General features: G+C 38.2%; 2 protein-coding genes across 5 annotated transcripts in view; one reads left to right on the top strand and one right to left on the bottom strand.

Annotated features, from left to right (window-relative positions):
• Window positions 1-7,914, top strand: part of TOP2B (DNA topoisomerase II beta) — a 64,500-nt gene extending 56,586 nt beyond the window's left edge. Inside the window, exons 30-36 of the mRNA XM_026688449.2 lie at window positions 1,034-1,192; window positions 2,051-2,255; window positions 2,633-2,712; window positions 4,197-4,307; window positions 4,742-4,864; window positions 7,060-7,157; window positions 7,434-7,914. Of these exons, the coding sequence (XP_026544234.1) occupies window positions 1,034-1,192; window positions 2,051-2,255; window positions 2,633-2,712; window positions 4,197-4,307; window positions 4,742-4,864; window positions 7,060-7,157; window positions 7,434-7,592 (935 nt within the window). The 3' untranslated portion in view covers window positions 7,593-7,914. The remainder of the gene's footprint in view (window positions 1-1,033; window positions 1,193-2,050; window positions 2,256-2,632; window positions 2,713-4,196; window positions 4,308-4,741; window positions 4,865-7,059; window positions 7,158-7,433) is intronic.
• A 50-nt stretch (window positions 7,915-7,964) lies between these two features.
• RARB (retinoic acid receptor beta) overlaps window positions 7,965-21,539 on the bottom strand; it is a 335,866-nt gene continuing 322,291 nt past the window's right edge. For all 4 annotated transcript variants that reach the window (XM_087945174.1, XM_087945172.1, XM_087945173.1 and 1 more), the window contains 3 exons: window positions 21,312-21,516; window positions 14,806-14,964; window positions 7,965-9,476 (listed from right to left, as the gene is read on the bottom strand). In XM_087945174.1, coding sequence (XP_087801300.1) covers window positions 9,280-9,476; window positions 14,806-14,964; window positions 21,312-21,516 — 561 coding nt within the window. In that variant the 3' untranslated portion in view covers window positions 7,965-9,279. The remainder of the gene's footprint in view (window positions 9,477-14,805; window positions 14,965-21,311; window positions 21,517-21,539) is intronic.

A 21,539-nucleotide genomic window follows, 5' to 3' on the forward strand; every position in this document is an offset into this window, starting at 1 on the left:
AGCATTAAAAACAAAAATAGAACATGGGATCTACCATTGAGAAATACCATTCAAAATAATAGCTAGGGTGCTTACCTCAGGAAAAATGGTAAAAAAATAGCAACTGATTTATTTATACTTGGAATGATATGGCCATGAACTGAATTGCCCTGGTATGAGTTTTTGATAATAAAGATAAAAGAGTATTATTTTTTAGGAACTGGGCTCAAACTACATATTAGTATAGTAATAGTGGCTGCAGTCCTTCAGTTGCAATTTTAATTTTACTTTAAAATTAAACCCAATTTTAACCCAATCAAATAAACAAAACATTTCACTAGTGACATCTAACATAATAGTAAAAAATCGTGCAAATTCCCCAAATTACAGGAGTAGCACTGACCAGTGACTTACCTGTTTAATGTGATCTACCAGTACTATAATTAAAATAGCATTAAGCAGTTGATTAACATCCATGTGTGTTGAATCATAAATATCAAAGGCAATACATAATTTTCTTTAAAATTTTGCAGATCCTGATTTATTTATTTTTCTTCTGTTCAGTGGTGTCCAGTTCTTAGAGACTGAACAATCCCTGCAGTTTTCTTTGTCATTGTCTTCTTCCTCAGGGTGAGAGAAAGTGCCAGGTCACCCAGCTGATTTTGTGCCTAAATCAGGATTACAGCCTCATAGTTTCTAAACTGATGCCTTAACATTACACCAAATTGAATATCTAAGTTAATTTAGTATAATGAAAAATCACATTGTACAGATCACAAGGCATCTATGGGGCAAGGAGGCATCCAGCCTGATCATTACCAGCCCAAACTTGATGCAAGGACTATCAAGTCACCCCCCTCCCCTTGTCATCAGGCTATATCTGTGAGAGATAATGGTATTGGGTGTCAGATAAAACTGGTGTGATTGCATGGTTATAAATCAAGGACTACCTGTATTAATTCCCGTTTCATTAATTTGGGAAGTTATCAATGTTAAATGAGAGAAAATATAATTAAGATTATTTGTTATCCTACTAATGGTTTGCTTGTTTTAGGTACTAGAGTGAGAAGAACACAATCTACCACAAAGACTGCTGCAAAAAAAATAAAGAAACGAAATCCATGGTCGGATGATGAATCAAAATCTGAAAGTGACTTGGAAGAAAATGACCCTGTGATTATTCCAAGAGATTCTTTACTTAGAAGAGCTGCAGGTAGCAAAGGCAATATCTATAATGTAGCAAAATTGTTTAGTTTTATATTGTAAATGAGTTTTAATAATTGACCATTGTTTTTGCAGTAAGAATGTTGCGCTTAATCATTAAATCATTTCAAAAATAGGCTTTTTTCATACTGAAAATAGCTTTTGTTGTCAGATAAAATGTTTTCCTTCTGACATCCTTATCATGCAGATCATTGTTCTATGCAATAATAATATTTTGCCTAAAATTATTCCAGTGTCAGCTAAATTTTTCAGTAAGTTTGCAGTGATTTGTTGCCTCTCCTTTGTATATATGACTAGTTTTGAAACTGTTTTATCAAAGTTTTTCCTTCTTGTCTCAACTTCAACAGTTCCATACAGCACAACTTTTAATAGACTTTTTCACCAGTGAAATTATTTAGCTAAAAACATTTGTATTTATACCTTAGCTTGCTTTGTGAACTAATTATCTTCATTTCAAAGTGTAAATGAAGTATTTGTCCAAATGTGGAATTGCATTTTCCAGGCTACTTATAAGATCTAGAAGTCAATCCCCTTTTGGATTTTATCAAATTTATAGTGGGAAAAAAACAACCAAGAGTAATCCAAACTTCTTCACTTACCATATCCACAATTATCGTCTTTTAAATGTGTAACAAATTATGCAATCAAATTTGCAGAAAGGTAGCCTATCTATATTTAATTACAGTATTGATTTATTATTCAATGTTTATTGTCCTAGACTGATACATTGCAAAAAAAATATTGCAATGTTATAGGTTTTCCAGAAATCCTCAAATGTTCATAGTATGAAATGCAAAGTATAACATTTAACATGAAACAGAGATTATGGTTGTGTCTACCTTTCCAGCTGAAAGGCCCAAATACACCTTTGATTTCTCAGAAGAAGAAGATGATGATGCTGATGATGCTGATGCCAACAACAATGATCTTAATGAACTGAAAGTAAAAACATCTCCAAACATCAATGACAGAGAAAATGAATTTGTGCCCTCAGATAGCCTTGAAAAGGATGAATATGATTTCTCTCCAATTAAATCAAAGCCTTCTCCAGAGTAAGTGTCATAGGTTTGGGATAGTATCTTCTTAGTCTCTAACTAGCAGTATGAAGATGAACAAAATGTAAATTGTTACAAATCTGTAGATGAGGCATATTTGTAGACATATTATGTATCTCAGGTGTTAAATATATATATTATTTGGAGTATGTGAATGTTTTGGCTATTGAAGTGAGGTAACACATAGAAATGAAATATAACTAGCCATTTGATCATTCATTTTATATATTATTATATATTTCCTGTATAGGTTAATCTATGTATTATTATATACTTTATATACTCTGGACAAAATCAAATGCCTTTCCTCTGCAGTTTTTTTTAGCAGCTTAGGAAGAGGAAATTTTTTAAATAAAATTCTCTTTTGATCGTAGGAAGGTTTCCCAAGACAAAACTAATCAAGATTTTGGCAACCTGTTCACGTTTCCTTCTTATTCTCGGAAAGCCAATATTGGTATGTATATCAAACATTCAACTCAGTAGGCAATGCATTATTGAATAAGGAACCTTTGCTTAAAACCCATTGTCACTGAATCTCTTCTAGAATCTCAGAAAATATTCTTTTCCTGGGAAATATCCAAGCATTTAAAAATTTGGTACATAAGACAGTTATGTTAAGATGATAAAAATATAAGTTCTTATTTCCTAATGAAACTCATTAGATGCCAGAAAATGGAATTCTGTTTTCTGAAAATAAGTATAAAATAACATATAATGATGTGAGATGTTGCTAATTCTAAGGCAGAAGTGCCTTAGAAAATCATATAAAATCATAAATAAATCAGAAGAATATTTTGTTGAATTAAATATCTTCTGGTTTAAAAGTTGCTGTTTAATTACTATTACGTATCATACCCTGATCATACAGAAAACTGAACCATGATGGAAAAATTAAATTTCTGTTACATCTGTAACCATCCATTACAGCAATGAAACCAAATGTGCTTTTTGCTTTTTATACCTTAAAGCAGAAGTTAATTATTTGAGCTTTCGGTCTTGGGTATGCTCCTCATAGACTTTCCAAAATGTTGTACACTGTACATTGTAATTTTTGATATAATTATTTACGTAATTACAAATATAACTAGTTAATAATTGTATAAATTATATTTAATTGTAATTAAAAGAAAACCACCAGATTATTTTAAAATGGTTCAACATACATCTTAAAGAGAAATGTTATATGTCCCTGCCTGAGGGCTTAGGGTTCCTGGGAAGCCTAGGAACATTGATAACCACTTACTATTAGTGTTATGCTAATTACCTTCACCTACATAGGCACTCTGTTCCACTCAGTAATGGCTAGTGTGGTAAAGGTGAATAGGTTCAAGTCTACTTTCAACAATAGAAGTTCATGGGTGACTTTGGGCCAGTCATTAGCCCATCTGTTTCATGGGCTTATTGTGGAGAGTGCTATATATAGCATGTTAAGCTCTTAAAGAAAAAACTAACTTAGCCAGTGACAACAGCAACAATAAAACTGTTCATCAATTATCAGTCTTCTTTGCATAGTCAGTTCTGAGTAATGGCTTTAATAGTTTTGTATTGATCTTATATGTCAGCTTTAGTTTTGCTGCCATTATTGGCATATCATAATAATCCACTGGCAGGAAAAAAGCATCATTTGATATCTTCTTTGTACTTTCCTCATAGTTAGGTGCTGGTAGAGAAGTGTTCATTCTGAAACATCTCACTTCACAAATGATCTCAGTTTAAAGGCAAAACTCTAATTTTTTGAGGTGTAAAATAAGCTGTTCTGAGATTTTTTGGAATAAATTTTAGACATATTTAGCATGCCGAACATTTGAAATATTTTAAGCATCTTTGTTAACTCATTAACTTGTGTTATATCATTTTAATATGAAAAAAATATTTCTGTTTAGTGTTTAGAAGGTAATAGTTGGCTTGTATGGCATTAAAAACATTTTGTATTCTTAGATACATCAAAATTTGACAGTGATGAAGAAGATTCAACACCAGTCTTTTCTTCATCTTTTATTCCAAAACAAACAGAGACACTTTCAAGTAAAACAGTTGTTACTAAAAAAGGCAAGTGTTTGAAATTTACTAGTTATATTTACTACTTTACTTGCTCTTCTAAATTCAATGTTCTTGATAATTATTATAAAAATATAAAAAATAATACTTTCATGTCTTAAGATGAGAACATGCTAAACATTGCTCTGATAAAACCTGTAGAAAACTCTGTCCTTCTGAAACACTGGTATGGTACAGAACACAATCTAGCACATAAAAGTCCATCTTTTTGTAATAGTTTTGAAAATACTGCCTGAAAAATAGATTTAAATTTGTTAAAAGTTTGTTCCCATTAGCAATAGAATAGAAGACCAAAAACAAGTATTCACCCTTCATACATATTTATATGTGCTAGGGTATGGGACAGGGAAAGAAGAATTGGTAGTAATCTAATCTGTGATGCTTCTTAAATGGCTGATACAATTTAATATTTATTTACATAACAGCAAAACTATCATCAGATATGCCCTCTAAGCTGAAAAGGTCTCCTAAACCTAAGAAGATGGAACTAATAAACTCTGATTCAGAATCTGAATTTGGTATTCCAAAGAAGTCCATAGTTCCCAAAGGTAAAAAAAAAAAAAAAAGCTGACGTTCTAAACTTCCAATTGTCTTAACGCTGTGATACACATTTCTAATCTTATTATTTAACATTGATTTTTTTGTTAAAAGGCAGTAGCTAAAATTTGCTAAGACATCTTTTTCTTATATATGTATTTTTAATGTTTATATACACTGAAAAAAATTAAAAATATTTACTGAATTTATATTCATCAAACAAAAGCAAGTATGTTAATTTTATTTTATTAAAGAACCCCTTAATATTAAGATCTCAGAACAATGTAAAATCAATATTGAAAACAGACACAATAAAAAGGAAAAATTCGAACTACCTTCAATACCAATAAAGGCTGTCCTTGATTTAAAATATTTCAGTTAGTGACTGTTCAAAGTTACAGCAGCACCGAAAAAAGTGACTTATGACCATTTTTCACACCATTGCAGCATCCCTGGTCATGTGATCAAAATTCAGATACTTGACTCATAGTTATGATGGTTGCAGTGTTCCAGGATTATGTGATTATTGCGAACTTCAGATGAGCAAAGTCAACAGGGAAGCCAGATTCACTTAACAACTATGTTGCTAACTTAACGACTGCAATCACTGAACTGTAGCAAGAATGGTCTTAAAATGAGACAAAACTCACTTATCAACTGTGTTGCTTAGCAACAGAAATTTTGGGCTTAATTGTGGTTGTAAGTCAAGGGCTACTTATACAAAAAGAGTTCAAATATCATACACTCTTATATTTTGCAAAATGTAGCCCTCCCAAAGTGAGATGCAGAAAAGTGCTTCTTGGCTATCCTTAATATTCAAGAAGGTTCATTCTGGAAGAGGAATTCCATCAAGTATCTGGGCCTACTTCATCAACATGTATTTCAGAAAGGAATCAACATAAATGCAAAGTTTGCCTGAATCTGCTTTTTGGCAGAACAAAAAATGAAACTAGCTTGTGTCTCATAGCAACACATAACAATCCAGCAACAGCAACTAAAATATCCAGATCTTAATTTCTTGTCATGGCAGAGGTAAAGAAAATATGGAGGTCACAAGACAAATTTTTATCCAAATGACTCAATTTCAATTTGTTTAGTAATCTGTCGGCCAACAACTTCTACAGTATTTTGTACTTACTGAAATTGTTGACCTTTGTGAATATAGTTTGTGAATGCTTTCAAAAATTAAAATATGGAATACTTTACAAATACTTTGCACGTGATAATAACACAGCTGATATCCTTAAGGCCAGACCTTACAATTTCAGGAACAATTACAGTTATTGCAGGAATTGTAATTTTATAAATGAACTCTGGAGACCACTGAAAAGTTGTTTTCATGTTTAGAATTAAATCTACAAATTAATTCAAATCAATTGAATGTTTGTCTTCTCTAGATTAAGCTTCTATTTTTATGTTTTAACTTCTTACTTATTAGCCAATTTGAATAAAGTTTGATTGGATTCTTTATATTTTGATGACAAGGAAAAACCTGGGTTTCCTTCAATGCCCCAGTGCTTGGAAACTCCAAGAAACATCTGTAAGCATTTCCATAGGCAAAGTATAAAACTGTAAAAGAAAAAATAGAATTAAGACATACAAAATAAAACCAGCTACATATACCAACTAAAAGTTCAAACTATATTTATTATTGATTATTAAGAATCTAGGCGAGTTAAAAAAACAAAAACAAAAAACAATTCTGCCAGACTAAATAGCAAATAATAGATTTTGGGTTAACGATTATGGTTTAACTAATCAGAAAAAAGGGGTTTCATGTAACTATTGGTTGCTATAGCATTTAAGAGATTTCTGTCTATGATATTTTCATCTATTAATATCCTATTAAGGATAGTGATCTGCCAAGTTTTACTTTTTATTAATATAATAATTAAATTTGGATACACAATTTCTCAAGAATAAAATCATACAGCTTGTCTGTCATTCAGTCAAGGACCTTGCTTTGAGAAATTGGTTATACAGTAACAAATAGCAAGGAATCTTGGTTCTATTAAATTATCTGAAAGTAATAGTAATTCTAAACAATTTTATATTTAATGATTTCTCTTTAAAATGTTATTTAAATGTTATTTGTTTACTATGGTGATGGTGTTATCTATTCAGTTATATCATTCAGTTTTATATTTTATTATGGTAAAATATACTCAATGAACTGAGATAGATTCTCCCTTCAATCTTTTAATAGGAAAAGGCAGGGGAGCAAAAAAAAGGAAAGCATCTGGTTCTGAAAATGAAGGTGAATATAACCCTGGAAGAAAACCACCCAAGTCAATTGCGAGCAAGGTAATTTAACAAACTGCTAGATACATTTAATGGTTAATAGCACTAGCAATAACACTTAGACTTATATACCACTTTTTAGTCCTCTTTAAATGGTTTAAAGAGTCAGCATATTGCCCCCAACAATCTGAGTCCTCATAATGAAAACATTGTAAAATAATTCATGGCTTAGCTTACATATGAATTCTTTTTAAAAAAAAAATGCATCTTAGTAGCTTTAAATAGCTACATGATTGAGATTTTCATCACCAGTAACTTTTAATAATTATTTTAAAACAGAAACTGAAGAAAACAGCATTTGATCAGGATTCTGATGTAGACATTTTCCCATCTGACTTTGCTTCTGAAACAACTTCCAGGCCACGGACAGGTCGGGCAAGAAAAGAAGTGAAGTATTTTGCAGAGTCTGATGAAGATGATGATTTTGCTATGTTTTAATTAAGTGCGGAAAGAGCACACAAACTTCCAACAAATATCTTAATTTGTCCTTTTGTCCTTTTCTCTCGCAGACTTTTTGTACATTTGACTTATTTTATGTGATGTAATTGATGGTTTTTATTATTGTGTGTAGGCATTTTAACATTTTGTTCTTACACTTACAGTTTTATGCTCTTTTTTACTCATTGAAATGTCATGTGTCTGACCGGCTTGTAGAAATGTTCTAGAAAGCTGTGCAAAAGCGCACATTTTAATTGTCATGGTTGCAAACAGCAAACCTTTTTGAAATGAAGTTTAAACATTAAAAATATAAAACCATTTACTTGTGTATAGAGTTTGCTCTAAATAATTTTTGTTTACACAGGGTCAAAATAAATATATTTTATTTTTTGCCAAGAGAATTCATGGAAAAAGATAAACAGCATATGAACATAGAAAGCATTGTTAAACAATCTCAATGTACAAACAAAGCCAGTGAAAGTACATCACAGATTTGCTGGAATATATAAAAAAATCCACCAGTGCTTTTAATGAAACCTAAAAAAAACCTGACACTTTAAAAAATTCTAACCATTCTACCACATTTTTGCTGTTTTATGGTGATTAGCAAGGTCATAGACACAGATTCCATCATCCGTTTCAAGGTGTTTTGGTGCCAGCCCTGTGGTGCCACAGAAGAGAATGATAGGACTGAGGAACACTTTATCCAGAGTGGGGGTTTTTTCCCCCACTAGTGCCATCGATTCAGAGGTAGTGATTATGCCTGGTTGTTATTTCACCAAGTTTTCCTAATAGCTTGTGAACAAGTAAAATAATATAACACTGTAAAGTGTTTTTGCCTTGAAGGCTATAAACGAAGTAAAATTTCAGTATTTTTAAAAGTAAAGAAGTCAAAGTAATAAATCCTTTGTATATTTTTAAAGTGACATTAACAATAGAACAAATTATGTTCAAATAATTGAGCTGGCAGTTACACTCCCACAAAAATTCTGCTAATGCTGTGAAATTCTTTGATCTTTTGCTGGGAAAGAAGTAATACACTGAGGTCTTTAAAAAGAGCAATGATAAGTTTTCATCCTTAGACTGTGTCTTTTAAAATGTTTTTTATCCAGACAAATATGTTATCCATTTCTAAGGAAAGTTTGGGGCATTTCATGTACACATTTAAAAAGGGAAAGCATCAAACATCCAGGATAGAAAGTACACATTCATATATTTTATATGTACAAAGTCATCAGAAATGGTATAACCACAAATTTTAAACCTCCTCAAGATCAATCTTGTCACTTGCAATTGTGGCCATTCAAAAGAAGCAATAGCAACATATCAGTTTGTTTATTTCATGAAGTCAGAGATTCAGAGCACAGTCCTACAAATGTAGAGAAATAATAGAATTTACTCTGTGTGTGTGTGTGTGCGTGTGCGTGCGTGCGTATGCGCACACCCACACAAACATGATTGTAATTTTAGTGTACTGAACATTTATGTTTCAAATTAAGCTGCACATTCTTCTTCTTTATGTGTATAAACATACTCATACCTTCACACAATATATATACATATAAACAATTCTTGGTCCTTTTGGATTGTAGTGTCTGTAAAATTCCAGAAAAATAAGCAGCCGTAGAGAAAATATGCCATGTCATCCTTGTACATAAGAGTTAGGAATTTCACTAGAGAAAATTTCTTACTGCACCAAAGGAGACTGACTGACACTGCTATTATCTACCAAGCTTGGGGAAATACTTGGACTGTGGTCTGCTGTTGTCACTGTTGAGCTTGGTGTCAATGGTTCATGTCCTTCTGAGTTCTCCAACATTTCCTGGATAAGAGGTGGCATAGATCCAGGGATTTCCATTTTCAATGTAATAACACGTTCAGCACCTTCAGAACAGAAAAAAAATGTAAAAAGTTAGCATTTTTTCCAGTCACATTTCACTTGTTTCATGAAAGATATTTAGGAAATATTAGAACTAATACACAGAATAACCCACTTATTACATGGATTATTGCAGTAAACTATGTCTATATTTGGGTAACAGCAATAGAAAAATTATTCAGGTATTTTATTAGAGTGTTTCCTATCTATTCAGAGCTAGGACAAAGAATCGATGAACATTCTCAGGTAGAGATTTTATAAACAGAAAAATGTCCAAAATTTAGAGATGGGATATAGCGCTGTCTTGCTTCTTTGACATATAAAAACTAAAAAGTATTATTTAGATGTATTATTTAGATGGCCACGTAAACAAGCTGCATTTGGATTATGTACAAAGTCTTAAAATTATTGTTATGGAGCAAGAAATCAAAAGTTTATTCAAAATCTGATAAAATCGTAGCTGTGTATTTTTATCTTAGTGCCATATTTGAGCAAATTTAAACCATATAATAGAAAGCTAAGGAAGGAAGGAAGGAAGAAAGAGAGAAAGAAAGAAAGAAAGAAAGAAAGAAAGAAAGAAAGAAAGAAAGAAAGAAAGAAAGAAAGAAAGAAAGAAAAAATTACAGAGAAATCCTGTATTGGGAAAGAGGACAATTTCTAAGATGAAAAAACATATTTCAAAGCATGGAGTCTTTAATTCAGAAAATGTCTATCGAACAGTTCTTTGGAATTTTTTAAATTCTTTCACTGGTAATAAGAAAAAAAAGTCATGCAGTCATGTAGAACATCGATTTTATTTTATTTTTCTATTTGTTAAACTGCAATGGTTCATTTTAACTAGCAGAAAAATATTTCTGTTGAATTCAATGAATCTTTTGCTAATATAGTCAACCTTTAGGAGCCATTTTGGATTACTCTTGTTTTCTGAAAAATGTTCAGAATAAACAGATCTACCAACAAAATTGAGCCTCTTAGCAAAAATATGGCAAAAACCCTTTGTTTGCATATCAATTTATACTAAAAGATATAATTATTAATGTGTTGAACTCATAACTGCCTTAATTTCAAGGAAAATCAAATTTACCCACTTACAGTCATATGTTTTAATTTCTAAGCACAAGTCATGAAGAAAAACATGTTTTGGTTGAGATGTGACACTTGACATTTTCATGTTAAGTAAACCAGGGTCATCTCTATTTTAAAAAGGGGTACAGCTTTGACAATGCAGGCACAGTTGCCATTTTTATTTTTTTTGAGCTCTCATGAACACTTCAGAACTGAATGCTCAATCTTTGATTTTTTCATGAAATAATGGTATTCCTCAGCCAATATAGTAGATTTAGCCATACCTATTACTAACTGATCTATATATCTGTGCACTGGTAGCTCATCATATTAGAAGTCTGAATCTGATGTCTCAATTAACTAATTTTTTCCAACCATCCCAACAACTAAAACAAGTTGGCAATACTTTATTTTTTTCTTACCATTTTTTTTTAAAAAAAATATTGTAATCATGCAATTAGAATTAGTGGCGTTACAATCCTACCCAAGTATATACTACATCATATTTGCTTTTGGAATGGGCTGAGCCAGCAGGAGAAATAGTCAGAGATAACATAGAATTTCCTTTGGACACTATTTTCACAGAAATGGGGGAAAGATCCATTGATTCATTGGGAAGTCAAAAGAATGACAGGATTCAAAAAGATCTTGACAAACTTGAACAATGGGTCATATCCTAACAAAATGAATTTTAATGTGGAAAAAAGCAAAGTTTTACATTTAGACAGGAAAAATCAAAGATATCAGTACAGATTATGTAAGACCTAGCTCAAAAACAGTGAGAGGGACCTTGGAATCCTAGTGGATGAATGAATATGAGCCAAAAGAGCTAATACAATCCTGGATGATATAAACAGGCATAGTGTCAAGATCATATGAAGTATTGGTACCGCTTTATAAAATCCTAGTAAGACCATACCTGGAATACTGCAACCAATTTTGGACACAATACTACAAAAAAGATGTTGAGACTTTGGAAAAAGTTCAGAGGAGAACAACTAAGATGATCAAAGGCCTGCATACTAAAACACATGAAGAACAGCTGCAGGATTTAGGTTTGGCTAGTCTAAAGAAAAAAAGATTAGTGACGACATGATAGCAGTATTCCACTATTTGAGGGAAAAAGAAGAGGGGGTCAATTTATTTACAAAGCACTACAGGACAAGAAACAATGGTTGGAAACTAACCAAAGACCTGGCATAAAGAAGAAACTTCCTTACAGTAATGACAATTAACCAGTGAAACAGCTTGCCTTCAGAAATCGTGGGCACTCCATCACTGGAGGTTTTTTAAGAAGAGATCTGACAATCAACTGTCTGAAATAGTATAGGTTGTCCTGCTTAAGCAGGGGGCTGGACTAGAAGACCTTCCAGCTCTATTCCTATTCCTATTCCTATTCCTATTCCTATTCCTATTCCTATTCCTATTCTATTCTATTCTATTCTATTCTATTCTATTCTATTCTATTCTATTCTATTCTATTCTATTCTATTCTATTCTATGACACAGGAAACTGAGACCTATCAGCTTGACATCAATACCTGGAAAGATTCTGGAAAAGATAATCAAGCAACCAATCTGCAAACACCTAGAAGCAAAAAAAATCATAACCAAAAGCCAGCGTGGGTTTGTCAAGAACAGATCAAGCCAGACAAATCTTATTGCATTCTTTGATAAACTGACATTAGTGGACCAGATAAATGCTATGGATATAATTTACTTGGACTTTAGTAAGGTATTTGATAAAGTAGGCCACAACCTACTAACTTAACTACTTGATAAGATAGAAAAATACAGGTTAGATAACATCACCACCAGATGGATTCATAGCTGTCTGGCCAATTGCACTCAATATGTAGTTCTCAATGGAACTTATCTACATGGAGGGAAGTATGCAGTGGGGTATTCCAAGGTTCTGTCTTAGGCCCAGTAATCTTCAATATCTTCATCAATTATTTAGATGAAAGGATAGATGGGGAGCTCATCAAATTTGCACATGACATCAAGCTAGCAGGAATAGCCAACGTTCTAGAACAAGGGTGTCAAACTCACAATGACGCATCACCATGTGATATATCACAACTTTTCCCCCTTCACTAAACTGGGGGTGGGCATGGCCAGCATATGACGCATCCGGCCCATGGGCTGTGAGTTTGACATCCCTGCTCTAGAAGATTTAAGATACAGGATATTGACAAACTTGAACAATAGGCTCTATCTAACAAAATGCATAGCTCAATTGTAGTAATTGTGAAAGGGATCATGGAGTCCTAATGAATAATCACTTAAATATAAAACAGCAGTGTGCTGCAGCTGCCAAAAAGGCCAATGCCACTCTAATAATGCCTTGTAAGACCACTGCATCCAATTTTGGTCGCAATTATATCAAAAAATATATTAGACTAGAAAGAGTACATAGAAGAACAAAAATGATTAGGTGATTGAAGGCTAAAACATATAAAGTATGGTTGCTGAATAAGGTATGTCTAATTTAATGAAAAGAAGGACTAGGATGATATGATAGCAGATCTCTTTACCTGGCTCTATACATTTAATCCTAAACATTACTACTTTACTTAAAAAGTCATTCTGCAATGATAACTTTGATTATTGATGAGCTTTACATAAATGAAATTTATATAAAGTTCATCATGATCATGTAAATCAGAAATTTACATAAGTCAAGAAGTTCAGGGTCGGTATTTTTTTTTCATTAAGGAAACTGAAATTATGCAAACATAACAAGCATATCTAAGAGTTGCCATAAAGGAGAAGGAGTCAATCTATTATTCAAAGCACCTGCAGGCAGGACAAGAAGCAATGAATGGAAACTAATCAAGGAGAGAAGCAACCTAGAACTAAGGAAATTTCTTCAGAGAACAATTAATAAGTGGAACAAGCTCCCTCCAATAGTTGTGGATGCTCCAACACGAAGTTTTAAAGAAGAGATTGGACAAATATTTGTCTGAAGTGGTATAGGGCAGGGGTATCAAACTGATGGCTCATGGGCTGGATGCATCATGCACAGGCCACCCGAGATCCGTGAAGGGAAAAAAATCTTTGCGATATGCCACGTGACGGCAATGTGACGTGGTAAGATTGACACCTGTGGTATAGGATTTCCTGCAGAACAGGAAATCTACTGTAGATTCCTTCTAACTGTGTTATTCTGTAATGCCTTTCTACTAATGCCTTTCTAAAAATGTATTTCTGTAACTCTTTTAGCGTTATCCAGCTAGGTCAACAATTGCAATTGTCAACAATCTCCTGTTGACAATACTGCTACCCTACAAAAAGATCTTGACTATGTATCAGAGTGGTCAAACAAATGGCAACTTCAAATCTCAACAAATAAATGCTCTGTCTTACATATTGGCAAAAAAAATCAGAAAATAAAATACAAGCTGAATAGTCAAGATCTTGTTGATGACCCAAGCTCTGTAAAGGACCTTGGAATACTCACCTCTAATGATCTAAGTGCTAGAGCCCACTGCAACTACATAGCCAAAAAGGCATTAAGAGTTGTTAACCTAATCCTACGTAGCTTTTTCTCTGGTAATATCACACTACTAACCAGAGCATACAAAACATTTGCTAGACCAATACTCGAATACAGTTCATCAGTCTGGAACCCACACTACGTATCTGATATTAGCACAATTGAGAAAGTCCAGAAATATTTCACAAGGAGAGTTCTCCACTCTTCTACTCATTGTAGAATACCTTATGCCACCAGACTTGAAATTCTAGAACTAGAAAACCTTGAATTACGCCGTCTTCGGTCTGACTTAAGCATGGTATATAAAATCATACATTGCAATGTCCTACCTGTCAATGAATACTTCAGCTTCAACCATAACAACACAAGAGCACACAATAGATACAAACTCAAAGTAAACCGCACCAAACTTGATTGCAGGAAATACGACTTCAGCAATAGAGTGGTCAATGTCTGGAATACTCTACCCGACTCTGTAGTTTCTTCCCCAAACCCCAAAAACTTTAACCTTAGACTGTCTACTATTGACCTCACCCCTTTCCTAAGAGGCCTGTAGGGGGCATGCATAAGCGCACCAACGTGCCTACCGTCCCTGTCCTATTATTTCTCTTATTCTTTTATTTTTCTTATATGTACCCATTTCATGTATTCACAACTATGTATACATTTATACTTATTATCTTGTAAACAATTGGCAAATCAAATAAATAAATAAATAAATAAATAAAATAAATACATCTCCATGTTCCTTAAAAACTTATCAAACTTACCTTTTGCACTGATACTGCGTAGATCTGTGATTTTCATTAAGATCTTTGGAAACATATGAGGTTTGTTGGGTCTTCTTTTTCGGATGTATATTTTGAGAGCTTCTAATAATGGCTCCTGTAGTTCATCTACTTTTGCTGGTTCTTCAAGGTCCTGGCGATCTGAGAAGGTATAATAGTTAAATGTTTGTACTCAAACATTAAACAGTTATAAACACACGCTATGATGGCTTTCTATTTTCCTTTTACTTGTTCTGAAGATTTAAAAAAAACAATTCCTACTTGTCATCCTTGTGGTAACATTCTTCGCACAACTTGGTTTTTTTCTAACTGGTGAGGCTGCAACAATTGAACTATTTATTTCCTCTTTTCCAGCTGTAAACTATTGCACTGCCAAAAGTAAATATTATAAAGTCCAACAGTAAGTATCCATACAATTTTAATTTGTGAAACAGTAACATAAAATAACGAAGTAAATTTCAAAGATTAATATATATTCTTTATCTTTTATTTCTTTGGTATCCCTGATCCCAGAGCAATATTGCCTTTGGGTGCCAGTAGGTGTTAGCAAAAGATTAAAGGAAAGCTAGATGTACAATATTGCTTTCCTCCATTCATATTTAAACACTAAACATTGTTGCTAATGCTAATACCTTAATGTATCTACCACCAGATTTTGCCTGAAGGAATATATATATGAAGAAATATTTAGATTTTGGCTGTGCTTTCCTCCAATTTTTTTCCAACATTCAAATCATTTTTAAGTAATCCAATTTTGGTTACAGTTTAGTTTTATCTCAAGGCATTTCAATACCACCTTCTTTCTTTCTAATTTCTTTACATAGAATTCTCTGTTTCACAGTTACCATACCATGACCCCCTCTTCTCTTTTTCTTCAGCTACCACCAGATTTCATATCTTGAGTCTAGAACATTAAGAAGCCAAAACAAATATGAAAACATGACAAAGAGCCTGATTAGGGACCACCTATCTCCCCGCTGTATCTGGCCAGTCAAATCAAGATAGGTTCCTTCAATTAAGCCCTGGAAGAATGCCTTCTCTTGATGTATCTTGTTAGATCTGAGGTGGATCGGGTCGAAGGAGACACGAGACCATTCTGTGAGTTCAGCTCTTTATTTAGAAGAGAAATAGTCTGAAGAATACAAGCCGCGGCAACCCTTCATATAGGGCTGGCTCGCGGCTCGGCGGCCAATGGCAGCACTTTGAATCTCCCGCGATCGGCACAGCCAATCGCGGTAGGTTCTTAGCACTCCAATCACGGCCGGGGCTTCAACCAATCAGGTCGCTGTCCGTCTGGACCAATCAGTTGCGAGGGTTTGGAGTATGCTAATACAGCACACCCCTCCCCTCTTGGTTTCGTCTGTCGGTGCGTCGTGACGTAGTCGCGCAGGTAGGCGGGGCTTCGTACCTGTCTAGTTGACCTGCGCGGTTCAGTTCCCGTGTGGTTGTCGACCGGTTCGGAGGGCTTCTCTGTCGCTCCGGTTCCTAGGGCTGGAACCGCCTGGAAGGTCGGGCTGGGCCTTTCTTGGTAGCTCCCTCCCGGTCTACCCAGGCTGGTTGAGCTGCCGTTTCTGTTGTTCCCGCCAGATCTTTCCGGGCTGGTTGAACTGGTCTGGCTGCTCCTTCCCGGTGACGATTCCGGGGTTGCCTGTTCTGTTGGGCCTGCGTTTACTGGTGAGTAGGACTGGTTTATTTGTGGTTTATTTGTTCCGGGTGGGGGTTGTTCTGCTTGCTCTAGGGGGATCCCTCTTTCTTTAATGTTTGCCGTTTCCCCCCCCCCTTCTAGTTTCTTGCTCGGGTGTATGGTTGTTGGCTATTCTGGACCTCAGTTGGTTAATGTGCCATTTCCAGTTTTTCCCGTTGCTTGTTTCTAGTCGGTATGATAAGGGGCCGGTTATTTGGGTGATCATTGCTGGTATCCAGAGTGGTTCCCCTGACAGGTTTTTCGCGTATACTGCGTCCCCTATGTTGAATTTTCTGTGTTTGCTGGAAGAGCCCGGGGGTTTGTCAGGGGTGTATGTGGGGTGCATTCTATCTAGCGTTGACCGTAGTTTTCTGCCCATCATTAGTTCTGCCGGGCTTCTATTTGTGGTTGCGCTAGGTGTGATGTGTTGAATGAGGAGCATTTTATTGATTTTGTCTTGTATGTTGGTTGCTTCTATTTTCTGGATGGCTTTTTTGTGTATTGGACCATGCGTTCCGCCCGTCCGTTCGCCGCCAGATTTGCCGGCGCAGTTAATGCATGGCGTATGCCCTGGCCTGCCAGAAATTGTTCAAACGCTAGTGCGGTGAACTGGGGCCCGTTGTCAGATACTATTATATCTGGCAGGCCGTGTGTGGCAAAGAGTTTGCCCAGTTTCCTTATTACCGCCTCCGTTGTGGTTGATTTCATGGTGCTTACCTCCAGCCAGTTGGAGTAAGCATCTACTGTGATGAGGTACATGTGCCCCTTGGTTGGCCCCGCGAAGTCTATGTGAATCCGAGACCATGGTCCTCTTGGTGTTTCCCATTCCTGTATTGGGGCGGCAGGAGGACTGGGTCTGGACTCTTGGCATTGTTTGCATTTGGCTACCCAGGTTTCAATCTGTTTGTCCATGCCTGGCCACCATGCATAGCTTCGGGCCAGGCTTTTCATCTTAACCATCCCTGGGTGCCCCTCATGCAGCATCCCCAATACCCTTTCTTGTAATGTTTCCGGGATTACCACTCTGTCTCCCCAAAGTATAGAGCCCTTCTCGGTAAAGAGTTCAGTCTGTCTGTTTCGGAAGGGTCTGAATAGTTCATCCCTGTCCCCTTCCGGCCATCCTTTTCCAACCCAGCTTAGGACTCGTGCCAGCCGCTTGTCTTTATTTGTTTCTCTGGCAATGTCTGGCGCGGTCACTAGTGGGTTGGGTATTGTCTCTATTTGAAATACCTCTGTCGTGGGTGCTGGGTCATCTTCTAGCTCGGGCAAGGGTGAGCGGCTCAGGGCGTCTGCGTGGGTGATGTCCTTCCCGGGTCGGTGGATCAGCTGGTAGTTGTATGCTGACAGGAACTCAGACCACCTTGTCATTCTTGGTGATAGAATGTTTGGTGTGGCCTTATTTCCTGCCAGGATCCCTAGCAGCGGCTTGTGGTCCGTGATGATTGTAAAAGTCCTACCGTAAAGATATTCGTGGAATTTCTTGACGCCGGCGACGACTGCTAGGGCCTCTTTGTCGAGCTGGCTGTAGTTCCGCTCCGGCTTTGAAAGTGTCCTTGATGAGAAGGCGATGGGTGCTTCCTTCCCGTCTGGTAGTTGGTGGCTGACGATGGCGCCAATCCCAAAAGGTGATGCGTCGCACGTTACCGTTAATGGCAGAGTCTCGCTGTACTGGATTAGTACCGCGTCAGATGTTAGCAGTTTCTTTGTGTTGTTGAAAGCGCTCTCCTCCCGTGCTCCCCAGGTCCAGGTGGCTGTTTTATCTAGCAGCCTATGCAATGGTTCTGCCACGGTCGCCTTTTGAGGTAGGAAGACATTGTAAAAGTTTAACAGTCCCAAGAAAGCCTGCAGTTCCGTTTTGTTTTTGGGTCGTGGCGCTTCCCTTATGGCTCTCAGTTTCTTCTCTGTGGGGTGGATCCCTTGTTTGTCTAGGAGGTACCCTAGGAATTCGACCCTCTCAGCCCGTAACTGGCACTTCCCTTTCTTGACTTTGAGCCCCGAGTCTCTGAATTTCTTCAGTACCTCCCTCAACCGGGCTTCTAGTTGTTTTTCGTCTCTTGTGGCCACTAAGACGTCGTCAAAATAGGGCACCACCCCCTCTATGCCCTGGAGGAGTCTTTCCATGAGGCTTTGGAAGACCCCGGGTGCCACGCTGACTCCAAACTGGAGCCGGTTGCAACGGAAAGCCCCCCGGTGCGTTACGATGGTCTGGGCTTCGGCGGTTTCAGCATCGACCGGCAGTTGCTGGTAGGCTTGGGCAGGTCGAGTTTGGCAAAGATCCGCCCCCCCCCCCAGCGAGTGCAGAAGGTGCTGCACTACTGGGACGGGGTATGCGCTTTGCTGGAGCGCGTGGTTTAGGGTGGCCTTATAGTCCCCACAAATCCTCACGGACGCATCTGGCTTGATGGGGGTGACTATGGGGGTCTCCCACCTGGCATGATCAATTGGCTCCAGTACCCCTTGCGCGATGAGCTTATCTAGCTGCTCATCAATCTTGGACTTGAGTGCAAATGGCACTCGTCTGGGTTTAAGGCGGATTGGTGCGATGCCCGGGTCTATGTTAAAAGAGATAGGGGACCCCCAGTACTTGCCTAGGCTATCGTCGAAAACTTCCTGGAAGTCCTCCACGAGCGCCGCTTCCCAGTCCGACTCTGCGGTGCGGTGGATTCCGGTTACTCCAATGCCTAGGGGTGCGAACCACTGTAATCCCAACAGGCTCGGCCGATCCCGGTCGACGATGGTCAGGGGTAGCACTTCGGTGTGGTTCTTGAAGGTGACTTTAAAATGGCCTCTGCCAACTACAGGGATACGGTTTCCCTGGTAGTCTTTGAGGGTTAGTGTTTGGTCTTCTAATTCTTTGCGGCGGATGGAGGGAACCAGGTGCTTGATGGTGTGCCATGAGACCATGGAGAGGGAGGACCCAGAGTCCACCTCCATGTCGCATGGCTGGTCTTCTATCCCCACCGTCACGTATACCTTTCTGGCGTCTCTTGTGGAGGAATGGCCGCCGCCGCCGGTCTGGTGTGTTTCCTCCCTTTGCCTTGCCTCGTTGAGCCGCCTGTTCCGACCCTCTTGGCTCCAGCGGCTCTCCGTCTGGCGGTCTCGGTATCGGGTGGGGGTGTTCTCTTGCCTGCGAGGGCTGCCATCTCGTCGCCGCGGGCTGTAGTGTTTATTTCTGCACACCTTGGCGATGTGCCCCCATTTGTCGCACTGTCGGCAAACGGCATCGAGGAACCGGCAGTCCGAACGGGGGTGGTCGCCTCCACAGCCGGCGCACTGGAACCTTGACTTACGACCTTGGGGTTCCCGTCGCCCTCGTGCTGCTTGCAGGCGGTGGATTTCCTCCTCCTCGTCCTCGGTTCCTGAGAAGGAGTCAATGTCGCCGTGGTGCGTGGTTGCGTCCCGGTGGTCGATCTCGGGTCGCTTTTCGGGGTTCGGTGTCATCTCGCCGGTCGCCGCTCGTGGCGCGATGCTCGATTGCCGCATCCAAGCTGCTGATTTCTTGGCCGCTTCAGCCGCGGCTACCTCTGTGAGCGCATCGGCGAGGGAGATGTCGCCCTTCGCCATGATGCGGCTCTGGAGAATGGGGTCTCGGAGCCCCAGGACGACGCGGTCTCGCAGGGCCTCGTCCAGGTCGGTGAACTCGCACAGGCCCCCTAATCTCGTAGTGCCGCTATGAAGTCGCCAAGCCCCTCGCCTTCGCGCTGGTCCCGCCTGTAGAATTCGTGCCGCCGGATGAGGATGGGCACGACGGGGGCGTAGTGGCTTCGTAGCAGGGGCTCGAGGTCGCCCCACTCCATGGTCTTGACGTCCTCCGGTTTGGCCAAGGCTTTGGCCATCTTAAACACCACCGGCCTGCAGTGTGCGAGGAATACGGCCCGTTTCTTGTGACCGTTGGCATCTTTAAGATTGCTACACTCGAGGAACATCTGGAACCTATCGGTATAGGATTCCCAGTCCTCGGTAGCGGGATTGAAGGGTGCGGGTGGTGAGTTGATGCCGGCCATTCTGCTGCTGCAGTGTGCCGCCTCGCCACGTGCTGGGTGGTCTCTTTGTCTCACGATCCCACCCTCGTCGCCAGTGTTAGATCTGAGGTGGATCGGGTCGAAGGAGACACGAGACCATTCTGTGAGTTCAGCTCTTTATTTAGAAGAGAAATAGTCTGAAGAATACAAGCCGCGGCAGCCCTTCATATAGGGCTGGCTCGCGGCTCGGCGGTCAATGGCAGCACTTTGAATCTCTCGCAATCGGCACAGCCAATCGCGGTAGGTTCTTAGCGCTCCAATCACGGCCGGGGCTTCGACCAATTAGGTCGCTGTCCGTCTGGACCAATCAGTTGCGAGGGTTTGGAGTATGCTAATACAGCACATATCTACTCCCACAGAATTGAACAGTCCCCATCCTAATAATGTTTCAAGAGACTGGAGCACCTGGCACTTATTTAAGCCTTTGTTGGAGATGACTGAAGCTTCATTTTAACTTAAGTAAGTTTCTTTTATTAATCCAGTTAATTATTTTACCACCTCTGCTCTTTTTTGTTTCTTGTTGTTTTTACTGTCATGTTTTAAATATGTGCCAAACTATGAAGTTGCTGAGAATTGGGCAGTTTATAATTTGAATATATATTAACAATAAGGTTTTTCTAATATCTGATTTTAATAAGACAGGAAATGTTCTGCAATAGCTAACAAACTTCCTCTTACTTCCATGTTAACTGCATCAAAATGTAAAATCCTATCGGCAAAATCTGGAGAAATGCTAGCCTATTCAACTCATTTAATAATTAAGCTGATGTATTCAAACACACCTCCACAAATTAAGCAGATGGCACTAAGCAGGCCAGTTTCAGTGTCATCCATTTCCAATGGCAGAAGCTGATTGGCAAATGTGAACACAAGATCTGTCAGGGGACCAAATCCAGCATTATGCATCTGAGTTCGGTTTAGCGTAAGGCCATCAGAAAATGTCATTGTGTCTTGTTCAGGGGTGTATCTTGTGCAAATGCGGAGAATCTGGGAAGGAAAAAAGGAAAGGA

Source organism: Notechis scutatus, chromosome Z, assembly GCF_049901735.1.
Source record: "Notechis scutatus isolate UNSWTSFEM ecotype Mainland chromosome Z, rNotScu1.2, whole genome shotgun sequence".
In the NCBI taxonomy this organism is placed as follows: domain Eukaryota; kingdom Metazoa; phylum Chordata; class Lepidosauria; order Squamata; family Elapidae; genus Notechis; species Notechis scutatus.